General features: G+C 30.9%; 5 protein-coding genes across 5 annotated transcripts; all 5 read right to left on the bottom strand.

Moving 5' to 3' along the window:
- Positions 1 to 402: 402 nt before the first annotated feature.
- Positions 403 to 2,702, bottom strand: LOC131843424 (lipoprotein lipase-like). Its single transcript, XM_059192065.1, has 5 exons — positions 2,666 to 2,702; positions 2,362 to 2,548; positions 1,595 to 1,995; positions 808 to 1,141; positions 403 to 448 (listed from the first exon to the last, which is right to left on the bottom strand). Exons 1-5 carry the CDS (start codon positions 2,700 to 2,702, stop codon positions 403 to 405), a joined length of 1,005 nt encoding a protein of 334 aa, XP_059048048.1.
- A 2,752-nt stretch (positions 2,703 to 5,454) lies between these two features.
- Positions 5,455 to 7,610, bottom strand: LOC131843418 (pancreatic triacylglycerol lipase-like). Its single transcript, XM_059192054.1, is given in 5 exon segments — positions 5,455 to 5,500; positions 5,835 to 6,168; positions 6,438 to 6,826; positions 7,242 to 7,443; positions 7,574 to 7,610. Coding segments are annotated over 5 exon segments (1,008 nt in total).
- A 1,870-nt stretch (positions 7,611 to 9,480) lies between these two features.
- Positions 9,481 to 12,229, bottom strand: LOC131843417 (endothelial lipase-like). The gene is made up of 5 exons (XM_059192052.1): positions 12,193 to 12,229; positions 11,905 to 12,085; positions 10,942 to 11,366; positions 10,235 to 10,568; positions 9,481 to 9,526 (listed from the first exon to the last, which is right to left on the bottom strand). Exons 1-5 carry the CDS (start codon positions 12,227 to 12,229, stop codon positions 9,481 to 9,483), a joined length of 1,023 nt encoding a protein of 340 aa, XP_059048035.1.
- A 955-nt stretch (positions 12,230 to 13,184) lies between these two features.
- On the bottom strand, positions 13,185 to 16,353 carry LOC131843423 (lipase member H-like). The gene is made up of 5 exons (XM_059192064.1): positions 16,308 to 16,353; positions 15,924 to 16,110; positions 14,928 to 15,322; positions 14,082 to 14,415; positions 13,185 to 13,386 (listed from the first exon to the last, which is right to left on the bottom strand). Exons 1-5 carry the CDS (start codon positions 16,351 to 16,353, stop codon positions 13,341 to 13,343), a joined length of 1,008 nt encoding a protein of 335 aa, XP_059048047.1. The 3' UTR covers positions 13,185 to 13,340.
- Positions 16,354 to 17,770: 1,417 nt separating this feature from the next.
- LOC131843400 (pancreatic triacylglycerol lipase-like) lies at positions 17,771 to 20,907 on the bottom strand. Its single transcript, XM_059192032.1, has 5 exons — positions 20,871 to 20,907; positions 20,360 to 20,546; positions 19,530 to 19,924; positions 18,712 to 19,045; positions 17,771 to 18,093 (listed from the first exon to the last, which is right to left on the bottom strand). Exons 1-5 carry the CDS (start codon positions 20,905 to 20,907, stop codon positions 18,048 to 18,050), a joined length of 999 nt encoding a protein of 332 aa, XP_059048015.1. The 3' UTR covers positions 17,771 to 18,047.
- Between the last annotated feature and the right edge of the window lie 550 nt (positions 20,908 to 21,457).

The raw sequence follows: 21,457 nt of genomic DNA, 5'->3' as shown, positions 1-21,457 counted from the left end.
ACTCCCTTGCGAAGCTGAGGTGTATGTCTTGTTACTCATAGAGCACAAATTGAATAAGGTTATATAACACGAAAACAATAATTACTAAGCCAGTGGCCTTCCGTCTTCGTCCTCAGACCAGTTCATAACATCTTAATCTTCGGTAGTCACAACGCTTTAGTGGTGGTGGTACTACTGACGTTATGTACATGACATCGTAATATTATATTACTACATATTCATGAAAATATGGGACGGTTAACATTTAGTTACTAGGTTTTCCATTTCAATTATATAAAAAGTAAATATTATTGTAGAAACTACTAATTATTATACATATATTATAATTGTTACGTATGAAATATCAAGATGATAAAATTAAAAGAAATTTATTAGGTACTTATCGGTAATTTATTCTGTATTCTAATAAGGCCACGAATCTTCCGTAGTTAATCCGTAAATGCCAGCTCTGAAAATAATGTATATAAATATCTATCAATATCTAATGTATAAAATTCTTATGTCATAGTGTCAGGTCCCGACTAATCTAAAACAACTTGACCGATTTTGATGAAATTTCATGTGTATATTATGTGTGTAGTAGGTCTAAGAATAGGTTGTCATCTATTTTTTATACTTCTAAGTAATAAGTGTGGCTCACTCCAAATGTTCTATTTCCAAACAAAACTTTTAATTTGAGACAATCGTTTTCATGATGAAAAAAAACATTCACTCCTAAATAAAATGTATATGGTAAAACAACATTTGCCGGGTCTGTATATATATAAGTGCATAGAGTCGCAAAAATTACTATGAAATATATCTCACCCTCTCTTAGTGAAAACGCCATTGCCCATGTTGAATACGGTACCGCTGCACTGTACATTTTCAGCTTGTTCAACATCGGTGCATAATCTACCTTGTAAGTGATCAGTAATAACACTGGATGCGAACAGTGTAAATGAGCGACCGTGAGAGCATACGGTTGTCAAGCAGCCAGGTTGCGGATGCCTGCCCCCATTGGGGTAGAAATCAGCGTCTCCAATCGGATCAAATATACCAAGACGACCGCCATCAGTATGAATTCCTTCAACGTATTGTGCTGCACTTGCGTTCAGAGCGTTAGGATTTCTACTCCATAAAGGACCGGCTGGATCTATACCTATGAAAATAATTCAAATCAAATCAGGAAAATATAAAAATACAAAAAGTTATTAGAAATGTATTAACTATATAAGACGATTTTTGTTTAAGTACATCATATTTTTATCACTATCCCTACCGTCCAGTTCGCTTATAAAATGTGTGTGTTTAACATATATAATTTTATAGATCTTTCTGTTTATGTTTACACATCTAAATTTTAATGCCCATCTGCTTTTGCTTCTTCCTTATCCCATTCATTTGGGGTCGTCGTAATATGTTTTTCTCTACCATTCATCCCGTAAAATTTAATTTTTTTTTATGGGAATGCCCATAAATATCCTATTAACCTTATCTAACTAATCTATTAAGGAGACAATTAGAGTCATGTTGTTTCAACAAGTAAAGAGATTGATGGCAGATCATGAATATTGGCAAGAGCTTAGATTAATAAAAAAGATACAATACTAACCAGTAACTCGAGCTGATCGTCCACCAACCTGCAGGCCTGCACTGCCCACAACATGAGCGCCCAAACTAATTCCTATAAAAGTACAAGTAAAGTGCACATTGTTCCAATTCCCTCCAACAGTCTCAATAAGCCAGTTGACAAAGTTACCAAGAAATTGGCCTACTTCAGGAACGCCATTGACGGCAGTAACATAATTTGAAATAGCTACAGTACGCCAGTCCACTACGATGACATTAACATCATATACGGCAAGAAAAATATATCCCATAGATAGTACGGCATATGCATTGTTATTCCACCCATGGACAACAACTACTAAAGGTCTGCTACCATCGTAATTAGAGTTTATAATAGAGTTGACATCACCATGTTCCAAAATTTGATAAATGGCAGGGTTTTGCCTAGAAAGAAATAACCGAATATGAATTAATTAACTGTAATATAGAGGTATTCTATTATTTATATTGTATGGATGTACATCCAGCTGCTCTAACGGAATGCCTACTCTAGTGGGGCGCCAGTTAAAGATGATGTCAGAGAGCATGAAGTCAGTTCAATTAGATCATCGCGCATCTTGGTATATTCACCACTAGTAAACTACAACGTCTTCCAGCGGGTCCAAGTGATGGTTACCCTGATATAGTACATTGCTAAAAATGTAACCATTAGTTACCATTACTAAGAATCGCTTCCCCTCATTTATTGTTTTATTGGTATAAATACTTATCTACTAATAAAATATTCGTATAACATATCAGTAAACAGACCTGGTTAAAAGCCAGTATTGATTATTGGCACCACGACGAGTATTGGGCGGAATTTCATCTACAGGCTCTTTTAAGTCTACTAGTCTCGGCACACCCTCTCCATCCGGCATCCAAATGTAGCGGCTCTCACCCTCTATGTAGTTGCTGTTGTCGCCAGGAACCAAGGGTATGGCACTTCCAGCACACACTTAAATAAATAATTACTTTTAGAAGTAAAAAATATGGGTAATATATAATTTAAAATACTAAAATGTTATTCAGAAAATATAAATATAAAGTTATTGTTAAACTAAGAAATACCAACGCGTTATAAACACAGAGAGAATTAGGAGGACTTTCATGACTGAAATTCACTGGGGGTATGATAAATAATACTCGTGTATGTTTTGCTTTTAATACATCGATATAATTAGATAATAAATCTAATCTGACCTATATACCTAAAATTTGAATATAGGTATATGTTTAATGGTAATAAATTAACATAATAACAAATTAATATCACATCCAAATACTTTAAACGTAAAATAAACATCAACATATAAATAAAATTTAAGTGTATGTTTGTAATAGTAAAAAAATCATTTTTTACTACATGCATATGAATATAAATATGGTACATACATCAAATTAACATTTTATATAATTTCTGTTTGTTTCGGCTAATCTCTGAAATGGCTGGACCGATTTTGACGGGACCTTTTTTGGCAGGTAGCTGATGTAATACGGAGTAACTTAGGCTACTTTTATTTTAGAATAAATATTTTATTTTAGAAAAACAAAGTTAAATTCCACGCGGACGAAGTCGCGAGTACAGCTATTTTAAAACTAAAATACGACTTCTAAAAAACTCGCTCTACATAATATTAACCAAAAGATATAATTTTCATAAATTGTTATGCACAATGTATTTAGAAACTAATACAAACTATATAAAGAAATAATAATAATATGTAACTTGTTACTGAATCCAAGAAAATATATAAAATAAGAAAAATTTATACAACTGTTCTTAAGAAATAACGATTGTATCATTAATAGCAATCTTTTACAGACAACCTAGAAATATTATACTAATAAATACTTTTAAAAATTACAGAAATTTATTAAACGTAAAATTCGATATTACAATTATAATTTTATTAAATATCAGTAAATTTTTGTTCTTTGTTTCACTATTTAGGCAATAATATAAATAATAAAAATATCAACACGCTATTCGCAAAGAAGAACATTGCAGTACATTGCAAATACAATCAAAATTCGTGATGTTGTATATGTTATTTTTATCCATATTTAATTGGTAGACCTATTTCATTTTTAACACAAATAAATTATGATAAATATGTTTTATCAGACATAGGATATCTAAATTGTATATGATTATTTTTATTAATTAATAATATTAATACGATAAATGATAATTTGTTAATTCAGGAGTTCGTTTTATCTGATACTAGCTACCCATCTCGGCTTCGCACGGGTGTACATGTATTATACATATAAACATTCTTCTTGAATCATTCTATCTATTAAAAAAACCGCTTCACAATCCGTTGCGCATAATCCGTGTTTTTAAAATTTAAACATAGGGACAAACAGCGACAGCGACTTTGTCTTATACTATGTAATGATGATGATGAGGCTAGAATGTAAAACATGCCATAAGATATACTGCTAATTTTGTTTCGGTACAAGTTTAATGTCCAAAAAAATTGTGATATTATATTTTAAGTTAAAATCAATTGTTTTTGCGTATATACAACATTACATATATTTTTTAAAAGTGTATACAAATGTAGTGTATACTCGCTCATTGAGTATAGTAATGTGATAATTAGGGTTTCTTAAGGTTCGCAAAGCGCACGTGACACCCTTGGTATTTCAAGAGTCCATAGACTGCAGTAATCATTTACTATTACTGTGGATGCATATGCGATGCCTAGACCTTCTATCTATAGACTAGTTATCCATCGTCAAGGTATAAAAAAGTTTGAATGAGAAAGTGCAATGAAATAGTTTTCTAATAACTGCGATTTTTATATTTATGTCGCCATTCAACTTTAACGACTATGCACCAGACATAAATGACATAAAATTAAGCACTTCACGAAGTCTATAGGAACATAAGTGAAATATCTGGGAAATAATTCGGAGGATTAGGTACATCTCAGAATAATAATAAAAGCCGGATTAAAATAGCAACTGTACTAAAATATAATATTTATTGCATTTTTACTTATAGAATTACCACTAAGTTAAAACAGATCGCTTAAACTCTTACAAATGACAGTTTGAAATTCCACAACGGTTTTCGAACACTAGTTTTTGTTCTAAGAGTTTCTAAGTTCTATTAGTATTTTCATAAAGAAACAACATATACTGTAATACAATTAATAATAATATGTAATTTAATAAGTTAATACACATTTAAATAATACAATTAAACAACAGATAAGATAATCAGAGATATTCTGTCGACTGTTGCTATTGACATGTATCATATTTTCTTTCTCAGGTAAATGATGTACATTTAAATACAAGGACCAGTTAACAAAAATCTCACATACAGACAATATGTAATTTAATTTTTTAATTTAATTTTATTTGTAATATAATTAATATAATTTGTAAATAAATTCTGTTCCCCGCCTGTACAATCTTCATATAGTATATGAAACTAAGTGGCTCCCACTGCCTGCACGCTTAGGTCTTTTAAACTACGTAACAGATTTTAATGCAGTTTTCAGCAATAAATTCAGGACATTTAAAAGAAAGGTTTGTAAGTTCGATATATGTACTCCTTTGTGAAGCTTAGGTGTATGTCTTGTTACTCATAGAGCACAAATAAGGTTGTATAACACGAAAACAATAATTACTAAGCCAGTGGCCTTCTTTCTTCATCCTCAGACCTAATTCATAAAATCTTTATCTTCTGGAATGACAACGTGATATAATTTTACTATTCATGTAAATTTGCGACGGCTAATATTTAGTACTAGTAATAATTATTATATATTGTAATTATATAAATGTCAAATGATAAAATTAAAAGAAATTTATTAGGTACTTATCGGTAATTTATTCTGTATTCTAATAAGGCCACGAATCCTCAGTAGTTAATCCGTAAATGCCAGCTCTGGAAATAATGTAAATAAATATCTGTCAATATCTAATGTATAAAATTCTTATGTCATAGTGTCAGGTCCCGACTACTCTAAAACAGCTTGACCGAATTTTATGAAATTTTATGAGTATATTATGTGTGTGGTAGGTCTAAAAATAAGTTGTCATCTATTTTTTATACCTCTTAAGTTTCTCAGTCTAACAAAACTTTTATTTTGAGACAATTGTTTTCATGATGAAAAAAACATACACTCCTAAATAACATTTATATGGCAAAACAACATTTACCGGGTCTGTATATATGTAAGAGCAAAGTATCGCAAATTTTTTTATGAAATATATCTCACCCTCTCTTAGTGAAAATGCCATTGCCCATGTTGAATACGGTACCGCTGCACTGTACATTTTCAGCTTGTTCAATACCGGTGCACGATCTTCCTTGTAAGTGATCAGTAATAACACTGGATGCGAACAGTGTAAATGAGCGACCGTGAGAGCATACGATTGTCAAGCAGCCAGGTTGTGGATGCCTGCCCCCATTGGGGTAGAAATCAGCGTCTCCAATTGGATCAAATATACCAAGACGACCGCCATCAGTATGAATTCCTTCAACGTATTGTGCTGCACTTGCGTTCAGAGCGTTAGGATTTCCACTCCATAAAGGACCTGCTGGATCTATACCTATGAAAATAATCAAATCAGGTAAATATAACAAGTTATTAAGAATTTATTAACCATATACGACGCTTTTTGTTTATGTACATCATATTTTTATCACTATCCCTATCATTTTTTATTTGTTTCATTAGATAGTTGAGAAGAACGGACACGAAACTGAAATTGCACATTATCTTTAAATCATTGTTTCATTTCTTTAAATGTATTATATATAAATTTTAATGCTCATTCCCAAAAACCTATTAACCTTATCTAAATGATATAATACTAACCAGTAACACGAGCTGATCGTCCTCCAACCTGCAGGCCTGCACTGCCCACAACATGAGCGCCCAAACTAATTCCTATCAAGTGCACATTGTTCCAATTCCCTCCAACAGTCTCAATAAGCCAGTTGACAAAGTTGCCAAGAAATTGACCTACTTCAGGAACGCCATTAACGGCAGTAACATAATTTAAATTAGCGACAGTACGCCAGTCCACTGCGATGACGTTAACATCGTATACGGCAAGAAAAGTATGTCCCATAGATAGTACGGTATATGCATTGTCAATCCACCCATGTACAACAACTACTAAAGGTCTGCTACCGTCGTAATAAGAGTTTAGAATAGAGTTGACATCACCATCTTCCAAAATTTGATAAATGGTAGGGTTTTGCCTAGAAAGAAATAACCGAATATAAATGAATTAGCTGCAACAAAAGTAACAGTATAAAAGTATTCTATTATATATATTACAGGTGGATGTGCTATTTCATATTCATTCATAATGAATATGCAATAGCACATCCACCTGCTCTAGTGGAGAGCTAGTAGAGGATGATAGAGTATGGAGTCAAACCAATTAGATCATCACACATCTTGGCATATGCACCACTAGTAAACCACAACGTCTTCCAGGGGGTCCAAGTGCTGGTTACACTGATACAGCACATTGCTAAAAATGTAGCCATTAGTTACCATTGCTAACAATCCCTTCCCGTCAGTTATTTTATTATTTATTACGTTGGTATAAAAGTTATCTACTAATAAATTCTCTATTAATAGATTCATATAACGTATAAGTAAACAGACCTGGTTAAAAGCCAGTATTGATTATTGGCACCACGACGAGTATTGGGCGGAATTTCATCTACAGGCTCTTTTAAGTCTACTAGTCTCGGCACACCCTCTCCATCCGGCATCCAAATGTAGCGGCTCTCACCCTCTATGTAATTGCTTTAAATCTCTAATTAATTATCACCAGGAACCAAGGGTATGGCACTGCCAGCACACACTTAAATAAATAATTACTTTTAAAAAAATAAAAAATATGTTCAATATATAATTTGAAATACTAAAATGTTAATCAGAAAGTATATGAAATATACATATATAAATTAATTGTTAAATTAAAAAATACCAACATGTTATAAACACGGCAATAACTAGAAGGACTTTCATGACAGAAATTCACTGGGGGTATGATTAAATAATACTCGTGTATGTTTTGTTTTCAATACACAGATATAATTAGATAATAAATCTAATCTGACCTATATACTTATAATTTGAATACCTAATGTTAATGAATTATCATAATAAATCAATATAAGATCCAAACTCTAAAATCACTAATAAAAGTAAAAGGGTAAAATTATGATATATATATATATATTTTTTACTAAGATTATATTTCTATTTATGCAATAATAATATTTCTATTTATGCAATAATATTATCAATATTTTATTAATTGTTTATTAATAAAATATCGACACGCTATTCGCAAAGAATTGCATGTACTATTAAGTAACTAAAATTCGTGATTTTTAACATGATATTTTCATTTATGTTTTTTGGTGGACCTATTACAGTTTTTACACAAATAAATTATGATAAATGTGTATTATCCGACATATGTATATCTAGCTTTTATATGATTATTTTTATTAATTGATAATAGATATTAAACGATTATCATAATTTGTTAATTCAGTTGTTCGTTTTATCTGACATGAGAGCAGTAAATGCCATAAGACATGCAGTAACTTTACTTTTGTACAAGTTTTATGTGCAAATAAATTCGTGACGTTATAATAAGATGTCAAACTACAAGCAATCGCTATAGCTTGTCTAAAATTTGTTTGTGAATAGATAATTTATTTTAATTAATGTCAAATGAAGATTTACTCATTTTGAATGGTTATTTATTATAATAAATGTCTATGTTAATTGTACGCTCAATTTTAAATTACATATTTTTTTATTATTAGTACAATAGAATCAGGATTTATACAAATATATTTTTTTAAACGTATATATATTAAATTTAGGTTATTGAATAATTAGCAAATAGTGATTATTGCTGGTCAAAGATATAACTTCAGGAATACACATATTCCCTTTCATACATATATTCGTTGTATTATAAATTACATAATTTGCGATTATACGAGTATGTATGAATTTATAAATTGCTTTATTCCTTTAAGGTCCGTAATACTACACTCGAACTATTATGATGATTTTTCTTAACAGTATGTCTATCCAAAATTTTGAGTTTACGAGTATATTAACGCATTAATTAGGGATTGTTAAGAGTCAGCAATGTATACGTGACACTCCTGATGTTTTAGGAGTGTAATGGCAAGTTTTACCATCTGGCTGTATGTTACTTTGCTACCATCAAGGTATAAAAAAGGGAGAATGGGCTCTAAAATTACTAAATAAATAATAGTTTCCTAATTCGATTCTGTATATTTACGTCGCCATTCAACTTTAATGACCATACAACAGTGATAAATGACATAAAATTAAGCATTTCACGAAATCTACAACAACATAAGTAAAATATCTGGGAAATAATTCGAAGGATTAGGTATATCTCAGAAAAATAACAAAAGCCAAATAGTAGCAACTTTACTAAAATATAACATTTATTATATTTTGATAGAGATATTAAGTGGATTACATATATAGTAGTAAATATAATTTACTTCGTTCCGATTGCAGTTGCACGTTACATACAAACTGTTACTTAGCAACAATACTTATTTTAAATGTGATGGATTATACTTTTTCTACTTCAATCAATGTGCCTAATATATTTATACTTATAGAATTACCACTAAGTTAAAACAGATCGCTTGAGCTCTTACAAATGACAGTTTGAAATTTCACAACGATTGTCACTACTTTTTATTCTAAGAACATTCATAAAGAAACAACATATAGTGCAATACAATTAATAATAAAATATAATTTAATTAGTTTATACATTTAATTAAATAGATACAATTAAACACAAGTACGATAATATCATTATTTATTATTAAAAAGGCCAATTACTTCCCGTTGCCAGGCCGTAGATGCCGGAACTGAAAACAAATATAATAATTATATACCATAATAGACCACAATAAAAACAATTTTTAATCGTGACCAAATAGAAGAAGGTCATCTAAGGAAGACTCCATCAATTGCAAAAATGAAAATAATCAAAATTAGGGTACAAAAGGACTTCTTTTGAAAAGCTACACCGCTAAAAAAATTTATATAAGAACCTGAGACTTCTTATGAAAATTTCTATTTATTTTACATTTTACAGTTCATACCTATATAATCCTGTCACTAATTCATGTCTCACTCAAGAATATCTATATCTTTTTTACCGGAAGATCTGTTGTACGTTATTAAGTAATTATTAGTTTTTATGTTATGTTATGTTAGTTGTTATGTTATAAATTTCTATCCTCAGTCATAAGATTTTGTTAAGATTTATTCAGACAGTGTTTATAATGTTGCAATAAACATCATCAATTTTATTTGTCTGAAAGTTTTATGTACGTATAAAAAAAATCTATCAGCTGTCTAGTATCCACAACACAAGCTCCGCTTAGTTTGGCACTAGAAAGCGTTGTGTGAATTGTCAAAGGTTATTATTATTATTATTATTATTACTATTTTTATCATTATATATATATTATTATTATTATAATGAATTACCTAGAATCACAACCTAAAATCACAGGATATATAAAGTTAATAAAATAATATAAGTAGGTAACTAGATAATAAAACCTCACCCTCTTTTATTGCTGATCGCGTTGCCCATGTTGAAAATGCTACCGCTACACTGAACATTCTCTGCCTGATTGATATCATCACATAACCTGCCTTCAAAGTGATTAGTAATAACACTGGACGCAAACAGTTCTGGTGCGCGGTTGTGAGAGCAGGTACTGATAGCACAACCAGGTTGAGGGTTTCTTCCGCCATTGGGATAGAAATCAGCGTCTGCGATCGGGGTGAATATACCCAGACTACCACCGTCTGTATGAATAGCTTCGACGTATCGTCCAGCATTACTGTCCAATGCATTCGGGTTTTCATTCCAAAGTGGACCAGAGGGATCCAAACCTGCAAAATTAGAAACTAATTTGGTATTTTTTGCATATATCAACATACATGTCTACAGGATATAATAAAGATACCAAATAGTTTTAAATTATATAATAATAAAATTACTAAAATGTAAGTCATGAAGTTCATGCATATAAGTATTTAAATAAGGGGAACTTAATGTATATATATATATATATCTAAATTCATTTCTATTTTTTTAATTTATTAAAACACCTACCTTTATTTTCAAAAAGACATAGGACATCTATAACAATATCTATATCTATCAATAAGGCTATCTTTTAATTAAAAAAAACACATTTAATCATAGTTGTTATCTGCGACTTGTTTTTTTTTTTGAGATAAATATAAATGAATGAAAACTAACCCGTAACCCGCCCCGGTCTGCCTCCAACTTGTCGACCAGCAACTCCGATTACATGAGCTCCCAAGCCGAATCCAATTAAATGCAGATTATTCCAAAAAGGACCAACACAACAACAGCATCGTGCATGTTCATCGTCCGTATCCGTGAGCCATTCAAGGAAACTAGCTAAGTATTCACCAACATCAAGAGTGCTTGCAACAGCATTCACGTAGTCCAAACTTGCAGCTACATGCCAGTCTAGTACGATAACGTTAACGTCGTCTGCTTCGAGAACAGCAGACGTGATCAGAATGTTGTCTTCTGAATTTGCACTGCCATACCAGCCGTGGACAAGAACTATTAAAGGTCTGCTGCTATTATAGTTAGAGCTCCGGATAGACTCAGCGTCGCCATTTATCAAAATTTCAGCATTAATAGGATTTTCTCTGAAAAATGGAAAAAAGGAAATTTTATAAATGAGTTTGAATATTTTTTGTTGGGATTACAAATTCAACAAAATATTCATATGTTCCACAAAAGTAATCCAAATTATGTAATCATAATGATAATAATAATATGAAAATTAACAATAATATAAAATATTAAAGGTATTTGGGGGTGATTCCTTTAATTTTCTGTAACCTACATTCAATTGGCATGAGCATTCAATTAGTATGAGTAAGTTAAGTAACTTGTAAGTGCCATGAAATATAGAAAACAATTATTTCAGTAATTTAAGTATCTCTATAAGTTTTATATTGTAAGTGTCTCTATTTGTTTACGTCTCTATGAGTTTGTATGTTTATTTTTGTTTAGCCAAAAATCAATTTATATCGATTTATTGTCATAACGTACCAAATTTCTAAAATTGACTTTATCACGAATTTGTAACGTGTACCTAAATAGTTTCTAAACAATATTATACTTTATACATTTTACTTTTATTATATATTTTCAATACAATGTATATTTAAGTAAACGAACCTGGTATAAAGCCAATACTGATTATCAGCTCCAGAGCGGGGATTCGAAACATATACAGACTGTTCCAGGTCTACTAGTTGCGGCACACCCTCACCATCAGGCATCCAGATATAACGGTTAACACCCTCTACATAGTTACTATTATCACCAGGAATTGAGGGTATAACATTACAAACACACGCTAAAATAAAAGTTGCACGATTTTATACATATCTATTATAACTATCAAAATAGAAATCGTAAACAAACTATTAAACTGTTTATTAGGAAATATTACAAAATACTAACAAGCTATGAACCCAATAAGAACTAGAAGGACCTTCATTATTGAAGTTGATCATTGATATAATTAGACATGATATTTACTAGCCATTTTTATATATATTTCTTCTGCCTTTCAGACAAACGCATTTTGATAATAGTTTTTAATCAAATATAATCTAACTAATTTATCAATATTTCAAATGTATAGTATCATTGTCGTGTAATCAGTTAGACGAAATGACCACTCATATACAAAAGTAATTTGATTTTGTGTATCAATGTTTAAAAATATAACATGTATAGGTATAGTTAGAAAACATGAATAGCATTTACCATCTTACTACTTGTGCTCTAGCATTTTAGTATATTGGCTGGTCGTGACTTCGATATTCGATCAATGCAAACATTTCTATCCATGAGTATGATATTCTATATCTATACGTATTTATGCAATATTATGTTGTCTGTAGTATTACTAAAGATGTATTTAAATAGCTATAATGTTATTGTATTGTATATTGCAAGCTTTAATATGTTTGGACTACATGACGCTATGTAATTGCTTCAATATTATTGATTTATTAGAAATACCAATTTCGCTCTAGTGTCACACTTAAAATTCCATATGCCTCATGTATTAAGTTTATAGTAATATCTGTAATAATAGTCTGTAACACATTGTAGTGTATACTTGTGTGTGAGTAATATATATATCAATGTGTTACATACGAGTACACAGTACATCCTAGGATAAAATGTAATCTCATATGATCCTCTTAGAAATAAATCCACTCTTGTTTGTTTCTAATTAGTATTAATATTATATTCTATACTGCAATAAAGGATATTTAATAATAAATGTTGTAACACAAAACTTTAAAGTACTTTTATTATATTCAGATAATAATTATAATGGAGTTGTTTAACTACTTTGACATAATCAAAAGCAATCGATCATTGTATGTATTTTACTAGGGCTTTGCACAGATCCATTATAACTCTTATAATTTCTCTTTCTTGATCTATACTATAACACGCATATATTATACATTTAAACCTTCCTCTTGTATTACTCTGTCAATTGGTGGAAACTGCATTAAAATCCGTTGCGTAATACAAAAGATATAACCGAACAGACAGCTCCGGCTGCTTTGTTTTATATTATTTAAAGATTAATAAGGCCACGAACTTCCTGTAGTCAGACCATAAATGCCGGAACTGAAAATTTTACATGTAGATATAATAATATATATAAATTACAAAATCAAGAACGAGACGAAGCCGCGATTTTTTTATTTTATTAAACCTAACGGAATTGTTGAGGTTTACGTTGAAGAAGACAAGGTGGACATAAAGTCAGGTCTGTTAGCCTATCGTGACAAATTCGTCAGAAATTTATCACAATGCTTGCCAGTGGGAATTAGATGGAGGTCAACCTGATATGGTACATTGGTAATAATGGCTTCATGGGTGTATTATAAAGTACTGATACATTCGTTTATAATAAGTATGTAGTTGATTACAGTGGTTTATAAATTAATTGTTATCTGGTAAACCTCAAAATATTTATTATATGGAGTCTGTTAACTAGAGGAACCCCAAAACCATTCAGTAAGATTGTATGGCACTACATGTTGTATTTAATTATATTTATGTATTATTAATAATTAATCTTTTACACTAGCAAGCACCAAGGTTCGTATATACATTATAATAGAGACCTCTATTATTTTTGACATGAAATAAATCGCATGTTACTTTCTAATAATCTGACATTCTATAAGAAATTGTTACTTATAAGTGAATAATTGACTTTTAAAATTGAGTAGACAGTCACAAAATAAACTTTTTCTTCTTTTCGAATATTTTTTACATTACGGCGACTAGAATATAAAGCGTATTTAGATTCTTACCCTCTCTTAGAGAATATACTATTGCCCATATTGAAAACAATGCCACTGCACTCCACGCTCTGTGCCTGGTAATAATTGTCACATAATCTTCCTTGTAAATGGTCAGTGCGTATACTGGAGGCAAACAGTTGTGGCGCGCGGCCGTGAGAGCACGAGGTGGTGGAGCAGCCAGGCTGAGGGTGTCTTCCACCGTTGGGATAGAAATCCGCGTCTGCGATCGGAATTAGTATGCCTTGTATCCCGCCATCGGTGTGAATAGCTTCAACGTATTGTCCATCATTTCTGTTTAGAGCATTTGGGTTTCCGATCCATAGAGGGCCAGCAGGATCTAAACCTGCAAATAATCACTCCCAATAATTGTTGTTCTTTTACACGTAGCCTACATATATAATATACTTATTAATCTAAGTCCCTTAATTTAACGAGTTTTAACTCGTTTATCTTTTTAAGTAGTTAGTTCCATAGGCGGCCAAATTTTTAAAATACTCATAGCTAAAATGTGTTCTTCAGCATGACACTCGTAACGGTATTAGTATATTATTTTTACCGTTTCTTATCCTGTATCATAGTACCTATTGCTGAGAACTGTTAAAACAAAGAAAAAAAATATGTTCTGCGAATAATATTTTAAGAAAAAATCCATTGCAGACGAAGCCTAGCCAGTTACAAGTCAGGAATCAAGAATCTAAGACATTAGAATTAGATCTCTGTTCAAAACAGTGGCCGACAAGGTAACGTACGCCTACCTTTATACGTGGGCATAAACGTGGGCACTTACAGAAAAGGTATATAACGACTTTATAATACATATATATTAACTACATATACATAGATTTTGCATCTAACCCGTCACACGAGCCGGTTGTCCATTAACCTGTCTTCCTGCACTGCCAACGACATGAGCACCCAAGCTGATTCCAACTAAATGCACATTATTCCAATCTCCGCCGGTGGTATTAATAATCCATTCAAGGAAATTTCCAATGAGTTGTCCAATCTCAATAGAGGTAATAACAGCAGTTAAGTAATTTGAACTAGCTACTGTACGCCAATCCACTATGATGACGTTAGTGTCTTCAGCAGCAAGAAAATCATTCCTGATGAGAGACGTCACCGCTGTATTTCCATTGCTTTGCCATCCATGGACAATAACTGCTATTGGTCTGCTGCTGTTATAGTTGGAGTTCGAAATAGAGTCGATGTCACCGTAAACTAAAGTTTCTGCGGTATTAGGATTTTGCCTAAAAAAAGAAAATCATAAAAGATACCCATTGACATAATAAAACCATTCTTATTTTTTGGCAATTTCAAAACAGTAAAATGTTTAAGTTTTATTTTAAATATTAAATTTATTGTATAAATGGTAACATAAAAATATATTTAACTGAAAAGACATACCTACTCCGGATTTGCTACAGTAGATATATTTAGAGAATTACTTATTTAAAGAATTTACTAGAACGGCAAACAGGCTAACGGCCCATCTAATGGTAAGCGGTTACCGCGGTATATACATGAACAACACTATAAACATCTTGTGACACCCGCGATACCACTCATACGTTGCCATTTCAAAAGACTAATATTACTGCCTAATCTCCATCCTACAACCTAATAAAAATACACAGTTTACAAAGTAAGTTGCTTAGCGCCTGAAATAAGTGAGACAAAGTTACACACACGACTTTTTAATTTAAATGCACCGTAGGCTTTGTTGTTATTTTTCCTAATTTGTATCTTCTACTATGCTAAATAATGTAAGACTAATGACTCATAGGGAAATGTATTTAAATTTAATGACATTCTGTTATTTATATGAATAATATTGATTTTTAAATGAACCTGGTATATAGCCAGTATTGATTGCTGCCTTCATTGCGGACATTCAGCAAGGTTTCATCAACAGGCTCTTCTAGGTCTACAAGATGCGATACACCCTCACCGTCTAACATCCAGATGTAGCGACTCTCACCCTCGACGTAATGACTGTTATCATCGGGAACCAGAGAAACAGCGGTGCACGTACACACTTGTAATAAAATTATATTAATGGATATGAATAAACTCTAAATATTATAATGAAAAACAATGAAATATATGCAATAAATTTAATGTTTTAACAATAATTAATACACAAAATCAAATTATAAATATTATAATTAAAATTTGTATCATTTAAATTGTACTATTTATCAAGTAATCACTAAAAAATAAGAAAATACTAACACGCTATAGATGCTATAGATGCAATAAGAACTACAATGTCTTTCATGGCTGAAGTTACCTGTGTGTTTGATTGTATAAAGTTCCAACATGTTTATATATCCTTTTTATGTCTTTTAGACAAATTATATATTTAGATAATGAGTTTTAATCAGATTTAATCTCTTTTACATAGTAATCAAATTAATTTATCAATTGTGAATAAATATATTTCGTCACAATAGTAAATGAAGTGCGTGTTATCGTACAGTAACACCACACCTACAGTTGTATCCGTTCCAGTATATAAAAACATTTCTTCAGTATTATATGAAAAAGTAAACTACAATAAATGTGATTAAGGAGAGAACAACAGAGTGACTCTGAATTTTTCTGTGATAAGAATGTGATTAATCGAGTACGACGAAATACATCTTCTTCTTCAGTCGTACACTCTCGACAGAGTTATCATGGCTTATGATCATTGCCCTACTTGGTGAAAGAGCTCCCAGCATATTGTCTCCATCTGATAAAGTTCTTGACTATACCTAAACATTCCATAAAGGATTGTTATGAAAGCGTCTTGATAAGGTTGGTGATCACTTTTACCCTAAACTGAACCTTGGATAATTTGTCACTTCATACAGATTTAATTTCGGCTAATATAACCAAAATAACTGAGAATTCGTATTTATATAGTAGAGTAGACAATAATCTCTTCCTTATCTATTAAAGTTACATATATACATATGTAATGACTACTCTAGCACTTTAGAACTCCTCCGACAGACTTTAGACCCAGCAAATGTTTTTATTCTTATGTAGGTTTGATTATTTGTTTTTAGGTGTCATATTATCTTTTCTATAAATATGAAAATAAACTTGGAATGCATCAAAGTGCGAAAAAGACGAGAATTAGATTACAATAAAAATATATTTCTCATACGATTATGTTAGACCTCGAATTTTTTTAAATAACTATTAAATACCTAAAAAAATTAAGGACCTAACCTTAATGTTCATTTTACAATTAAGATTAGCAATGGTAAATACCTACGTTTCTCATTCAATATAAAATTGGATAGTAATAACTGTTGCCCATACAATATTCAGAATAATGTTTTGCTATATCTGATCATTCGCATAACACGTATAGCGTCTTGTTTGATATTTTATCAATAAAAATTGGATTAGTCACGTCATGTATCGAGAAAGTACAATTAGATAGGATTTAAACAGGTACACATGCCCCCCGGTCCATAGTCTATATATAATACTTAAATATATAAAAATACTTAAAATGTGTTAATAATATAGTTAAAGGGGTTTTAACACGAATAATGTTATGGTAAATAAATTTATTTACCTCTCTCGACGTTTCGACCAGACTGCACTAGCCGTGGTCACGAGCCGGCCAACGTTTAACTATATTAATAATGTGTAACACGAAATTTAAAAATACGTAAAATGTACGATTAAAATTTATATTCAGTCATAACTTTATTGGATTTTTGAAGTCATATAATATTCTTATACACATTCTTAAAAATTAAGAGACCTATCAAGCATGCTAATTAATGAACAGAAGCTTTACAATTACATAAATGTACTTTATTCTCTAATATATGGCAGTCATTAATGGATACAAAAAGTAGAAGTAAAACATGGTAAAAGGTCTGAAAGAGATAGTGGATCAGTAGTATACAGCTCAACATGATGACGATTTAAACACAAGTTACGATGAACACACTATTGTTTTTTTAATCAATAAGGCCACGAACTTCCAGTTGACAGACCATAGATACCGGAACTGAAAACAAACATTAAAAATACATTTTATTTAGGAATTTCTTATGACGTATACGTTTTAATTTCTAAAAACCAAAGTATGGAGCTAATACTGCTATATCAATTTTATATTTATTTAAGACTAGCTGACTCATGCAACTTCGTCTGCATCACATGTACTCGATTTTTATCATTATATTTCGTTCAATTCACATTGTATTCTGATGTTTTCAGCTATATTACTGTAAAGTTGCATCAAAATCCGTTTAATAGCTTTTACATGAAAGAGTAACATATATTCATCTATCCATGCTCACAAACTTACGCGTTTATAATATACTAGCTACTCGCACTGGCTTCACACGGGTGTACATGTATTATATATATAAACCTTCCTCTAGAGACTCTATTAAGAAAAATTGCTTCAAAATCCGTTGCGTTTTTTTTAAAGATAAGTCCCTATGATAAGCGTACATAGGGACGGACAGACAGCGACAGCGACCTGACATTGTCAGAATATACTTTTTGATGCCATATGTAAAATTTTGGTTTCGTTTGAAATTTCATAAACCGTAATTAATTAATTAATATATGTATCATGTAAATATACATATATATTTCAAGAATAAAAATGTCTCACCCTCTCTTGCTAACGATGCCATTGCCCATATTCAAAATGCTGCCATTACACTGCTCATTTTGTGCCTGGTTAAAGCTTTCGCATAATCTGCCCTGCAAGTGATTAGTGCGGACACTGGATGCAAACAGTTGTGGTGCGCGGCCGTGAGAGCACGAGCTGGTGGCGCAGCCAGGCTGAGGGTGTCTTCCATTATTGGGATAGAAGTCAGCATCCCCGATCGGAATTAGTACTCCTTGAAGCCCACCATCAGTATGAATAGCTTCAACGTATTGTCCATTACTGCTATTTAGTGCAGACGGATTTCCAATCCAAAGCGGCCCTGCGGGGTCCAAGCCTAAAATAATAATGGAGATTTATTTAACACATTTCATAAATATTGTTATTTAGAGCCGAAATTCTTTAAAGAATTTTATATTTAATTTTTGGTATAATAAATGTCCCTTAAAATAGACAATTGACATTTGATTTATAACTTCTTCTATAAATAGACAATTGATTATAGATAATGGCATGACATTATAGATAATGGACCTTTATACTTTTTAAGTACTCAAATTTATAAGAAATTCTTTAGTAGCTAATAAAGATATCACATATATATATATATATATACATATATATATACATATATATATTCCGTTTAAAAGATCTAATTACTGGGTTTTATTAAAAAATTAATGTAACAATTATATATATTTAGTACTCTGGCATATGCCAGTGTCTCTTCATCTATTCCGCATAGAACATAGTATGAAAATAAAGTAACCTAAAGTATATCTCCCATAAAAGTAAATAAAATTAGTTTTGAAATAACTAACCAGTAACGCGAGCCGGTTGTCCCCCAGCCTGTAGGCCGGCACTGCCAACGACATGGGCTCCTAAACTGAATCCAATTAAATGCACATTGTTCCAATTTCCACCGGCTGTATTGATAAGCCATTCAAGGAAATTTCCTACGTATTGGCCTACCCCTGGAACACCGACAACAGCAATAACATAATTATTATTGGCTACTACACGCCAGTCTACTACGATGATATTAACATCTTCTATTTCAAGAAAGGCAGACGAGACGAGAGAGTTCACTCCTGAGTTTCCGCTGCCCTGCCATCCATGGGCAATAACTTTAATAGGTTTGCTGCCGTCGTAGTTAGAGTTCCATACAGTATTAGCATTGCCATTCACTAAAACTTGAGCGGTGTTAGGATTCAACCTGAAAATATATATAAAAAATATATAATACTCAACATAAAAATATTATTTTAAACTATAAATATATACATATATTTAAATATATTACTTGTAAATATATATACTTATAAAAATCTTAAAAACAGTTTGATTTTTAAATATAAGTACAGTTATGTAAAAAGTGCTTACAATAACTTGAAAAATATAGTTGACTTATTTTTTTTCTATAATGAAATACTAAAATAAAAACATAGTATTCAAATATTACCAGAGTTCGATTTTTCCCCTACATAGTCAAGGTCGAGTAATGCTTAAATATAATTAGATAATTTAGATGTCACAGCACATCTGTCTTATTTGACAATAAATAAATAAATGTTTTATAATGTTTATAATAATATTATTAGTTAGAATTATTATTCTTATATAAATGTATATTATAAAGTAAATAAAATACCTGGTATATAGCCAGTACTGATTACTATCTTCATTACGAGAATTCACCAAAGTCTCATCCACAGGCTCTGCCAAATCAACAAGTTGCGGTACACTGTCTTCATCCAGCATCCAGATGTAGCGACTTTCGCCCTCTACATAGTGACTGTTGTCACCAGGAACCAAAGGGATGGCATTCCCGGCACACACTTAAAACATAAGACATTAAATATTATGTACTTAATTTGTAAATATTTACACCTTTACAAATTACATCATACATATATACATATACATATTAGATAAAGTAGACTACGATGGATAATAATTTAAACAGTATTAACAAATATATACAAAGATATAACAATATCTTAGAATAAATATTCTATTAATAATAATTATGCTATGTATATCTGTAATCAAATTTATTATATTTTATATATTAGATTAAGAAATTCATGTTTCAAATACAAATATCAATTGCTACAATTTTTTTTAAACAGTAGGTAATGCAATTTTAACAAAATACTAACATGTTATAGACGCAACAAAAACCGCAAAGACCTTCATCACTGAAGTTGACAGTGGCTTTGATTTCGTATCTAATACTGATTACTCATTTTTATATATGCTTTTTTAGTTTTACAAATCAATATTTTCCGATAAGACTGTTTAATCTCTTATAATTTGTATTGTAATCTATATATACGTGAAATAATCCATCTAAATTATCTATTTATATTTAATCGATGACCTCGTCAGTATAATGTGTTTTTTTTTTAGAATTTGTAACATGTCATTTATTTGGTGCAAAAAATGGTATTGTTTCAATTACTTAAAAAAAAGAAAAGCAAATTATGCTCCACTGTTAGGTATATACCTATATTTATTTTTCATTTTTAAAGAATCTTATCTCTACTCGTTATCTTAAAACTGAATACTTTACATACATTATTTAGATTTAAGATAACGAGAACAATATGAAATGTATATAGGTAAATACATTCGGAGTTGCTTATAGCAACTTGGCATAGCGTGTTCTCCGTAAATTACTCGCAGTTTTGATTCTGTGTTACAAAACAAATGTAAAGGATTATCTACAGAAAACACTATTTAAGAA

Source organism: Achroia grisella, unplaced genomic scaffold (assembly GCF_030625045.1).
Source record: "Achroia grisella isolate CSIRO2021 unplaced genomic scaffold, CSIRO_AGI_Agris_v1 utg308, whole genome shotgun sequence".
NCBI lineage: Eukaryota > Metazoa > Arthropoda > Insecta > Lepidoptera > Pyralidae > Achroia > Achroia grisella.
Note: the sequence above shows the minus strand (reverse complement) of the source record. Positions and strands in the feature narration are given on the sequence as shown.